At 52.1% G+C, this 3,661-nt stretch overlaps 1 protein-coding gene across 1 annotated transcript in view; it reads right to left on the reverse strand.

Annotated features, from left to right (window-relative positions):
• The window catches only part of pcsk1nl (proprotein convertase subtilisin/kexin type 1 inhibitor, like), a 6,505-nt gene continuing 2,844 nt past the window's right edge, over positions 1 to 3,661 (reverse strand). The window contains exons 2-5 of the mRNA XM_014026148.1: positions 1,300 to 1,555; positions 942 to 1,179; positions 777 to 869; positions 1 to 689 (exon numbers count right to left, since the gene is read on the reverse strand). Coding sequence (XP_013881602.1) covers positions 302 to 689; positions 777 to 869; positions 942 to 1,179; positions 1,300 to 1,555 — 975 coding nt within the window. The 3' untranslated portion in view covers positions 1 to 301. The remainder of the gene's footprint in view (positions 690 to 776; positions 870 to 941; positions 1,180 to 1,299; positions 1,556 to 3,661) is intronic.

Consider the following 3,661-nt stretch of genomic DNA (forward strand, 5'->3'; position numbering starts at 1 on the left):
TATTTATTTATTTATTTATTTATTTATTTATTTATTTATTTATTTATTTGCTCAGAGGTGATTTGATGAAACCTTTAGATTTTGTTTCAGCAGCTGAGAAGAAAGACTGCTGAGGCTCATGAGTAATGTAGTTTACAACATGACAGATCAAAGAGAACAAGTGTCCTCGTTACGACAACAAACAAACAAACAAACAAACAAACAAACAAACAGTTTTACAGAAGCAGCAAAACTAAAGAAGTGATTAAAAGAGAAGAAAATGTGAGCCCTCCTCCTGCTCCTGCTCCTCCTGCTCCTCCTCTCACTCCCTCAGGTACTCCAGGATCTGATCCATCAGTACCTGGGGGTCAAAGGTCGGGGCAGCTCTCCTGCGGCGCCTGCGGCTCCCATGATTCAGTTCTGCTGCGTCAGCGGTTGCCATGGTGTCGATGCGTTTCATCCTCTGCAGCGCGGTGACTTGTGGGCGGAGCTTCTCCTCCTCCTCCTCTTCATCCTCCAGTCGTTTCACCCGGAGGAGGCTCGGCTGGTTGTTAGGTGACGGAGGAGCAGACGTGTCATCCAGGGAGCGGCGCGTTCGCCTGTGGGCGGAGCTTCCAGAGTCAGCTGCTTTGACTGACAGGTCCCTCCTGGTTCTGATAGGTTGGGCCTCATTGGGCCCGATGCTGGACAGAACCTTAGTGATCATCCTCCTGCAGATGGAACAGATGGTGAGAAGTGGGAATGTGGGCYGGGRCTCTTCTGATTGGATGGCGGTGGTAATTCAACCTGTGTCTCACCTGAGGGTGTCCTGGTCTCGGGTGGGTTCTGAAGGGGCTCGACCCACCTGTCTCGCTCTCTGCAGAAGGCTCTGGACCAGCCGAGGGTCCAGCCTGATGACCGGAAGCCTTGGATTAATTTTCACGTGTTCTTCATCACCTGAGTAAGAATGAGGAGCAGCTCACCTGTCCAGCAGCACCTGGGCCATCTGTGGCTCCACCAGGCCCCACCTGGCAGCTGAGGGCCGCCCCATGCTCATCCCCCTCCCTGTCTCATCGTAGTCCACCCCTGCAGGACCCTGGAAGTCCTGAGGAGGCTCCTGGTCCTCTTCATCCTCCTCCTCCACAACCTCCACGTCAGCCGGACCCACCAATCCTGTGCTCTCTGCCTCGCTCAGGAGGCGGAGCAATGCGGCCAGGTAAGCTGTGGACAGGTGATTGGCTGATAAACAACGAGCTCATGGTGACGAACCAGAGAACAGCTGTTTGTTTTGTTAATAGCACAAAGAAAATACACAATTTATATCAGAATGATGTAATTTACCTGCTCGCTGCTCCTCCCTCTGCTCCCGCCTCTCCTCTCTTTCCACCAATCGCTGCAGAGCCGTATCGATGCCTCGCCCCCTCCAGTCCTCTGATTGGTAGTAGAGGTCGTTGGCCCCGCCCCCAGGTTGCAGAGAAGAGTATGACATCACCTGGTCCTCATAGGGCAACTGCTCACCAAGCTCCCTGCGCTGGCGTCTGACTCCGCCCACTGACACGTCCTGGCCACGCCCACCCTCACGGGCTGCAGGTAGAGTCTGAGAGGGAAAGGTCAAAGGTCAGAGGAACAGATGAGTAACATTCTACAGTTCTTCAGTCAGTGTGGGACCACCCAGAGCAGCTCCTACCCCCGTTAGCTCTTCTCCAGCAGTCTGGGACCCCAGGCCGGCTGTTCCAGACCCGTCACCCAGCCGAGACCCTAGGCTGGTTGTTCCAGACCCATCACCCAGCCGAGACCCTAGGCTGGNGACCCATCACCCAGCCGAGACCCTAGGCTGGTTGTTCCAGACCCATCACCCAGCCGAGACCCCAGGCTGGTTGTTCCAGACCCATCACCCAGCCGGGACCCCAGGCCGGCTGTTCCAGACCCATCACCCAGCCGGGACCCCAGGCNGGCTGTTCCAGACCCATCACCCAGCCGGGACCCCAGGCTGGCTGTTCCAGACCCATCACCCAGCCGGGACCCCAGGCTGGCTGACGGTTCAGAGTAAGCCCAAGTCCCCAGCTCACCACTGACCAGTTCACGTTTCAAACCCATTCCTCCCACTCAGCGACACACCTGCTGAGAAACTGACCCTGGTTATCAGCAGCTCCATAGTCCCAAACGTGGCACAAGGGACTCCAGAGACCATGTGTTCATTCTGGGCGCCAGAGCAGGCGACACTAACCCCTAACCAAACCCTACCTGAAACTGCTGACTAAGGCTAATGCTAAGTACTCTAAGATTGTGATTCATATCGGTGGTAATGACACTAGGTTACGTCAATCAGAGTTCATTAAAATTAACGTTGCTTCGGTCTGTAACGTCTCAAAGACTCTGTCAGACTCTGTAGTTTTCTCTGGTCCCCTCCCCAACCTGACCAGTGATGATATGTTTAGTCGCATGTCATTATTTAACTCTGGGTTTCCAGTTGGTGTTCTTAAAACAACATTGGCTACATCAAGCTAGGTTTATGGTCGACGCGTCGTGGTGGGCGAGAGGGTGCGTGCGCCATAGGTGACGCAATACATGACGCGCAGGGACGGCCCTGCACGTTGGCCCCGTGCGCTGTCCTGTCGCGAGGTCGTGCACCTCCTGATTTTTGAAACTGTGCAAGGACTGCGTGCCGTGGACATCAACAAACAAGAGTGAGTTCCTTTATAGTTGTAGAAGTCACTCCCTGCATTTGGTGGTGCTTTCATCTGCACGTTTGCCATCAGTGCAGCCCAAATGGTTCGGAAAGTTTCATACTCTCCAGAACTCGTGATATTTCTGCCTACTCTGGACCTTTCGGCATAGAAACAAAGTCTGTCTTCAGGGCCTTCCAGATGGCCTGGCAAACCTCAGAGACAATGGAGGACACTGTAGCCCAATTTGTAGCTGGCTGCTACGCTTCTCTGACTGCTGCCTGAAACTACGGTTCATAAAGTATCAGCCAAATGCTCAGGCAAAGTCACTGGACTGCTGTGGTTCCTTCCACGTCGGATGAATGGTGAAATGAGATGCAGCAGGTCATCAAAACAACGTGGAGACGTGCAAAAGTAACCAAAGTGCATTTCTTCGTCCATAGGCCGTGTTGGTTTCACAAGCAAGCTATATTCACCATCAGCGCGTCTACGGCAATGCAGTGGACGAACACACCATCTCCTTCTGCGTCGTCGTCTCAATAACAGCAATAGATATATTTGTTGCTCTATTATAGTCTGTTCCTCTAACGACAACTGTTCTTCTTGTGACAGAGCAACCATCTTTTCTATTGTGTGARGTCAAACATTTCTTCTTCTACACCCGTTTTTCACAACCTAAATGCTGGTTAGATAGTGTACTGCCRCCTGTTGGTCATGGAAGAACAGCACTTTGATGCACGTCAACTGTAATTTGAGACGACGCACGGCCGAGTGCACGRGCGCTCCGCGCCCACTTCACACGCGTTCCAGAACGTGACTATGGACGTGTTTCCATTAGAAATGTGCGCAAAACTTTGTTGATATCTGTTAATGTGGAAAAACACAGTTTCACAACTGCAGTGTTTCCATTAAGTAATAGATGTTATTAAAGTCACGTGAATACGTTTGTTCTCATGATAAGTCATTACAAACATGGTGGTGATGGATGTAAACACATAGCATGTTGCTACCACGACACTAGCGCTCATCATCAGAGG

Source organism: Austrofundulus limnaeus, unplaced genomic scaffold (assembly GCF_001266775.1).
Source record: "Austrofundulus limnaeus strain Quisiro unplaced genomic scaffold, Austrofundulus_limnaeus-1.0 Scaffold530, whole genome shotgun sequence".
NCBI classification, from domain to species: Eukaryota; Metazoa; Chordata; class Actinopteri; order Cyprinodontiformes; family Rivulidae; genus Austrofundulus; species Austrofundulus limnaeus.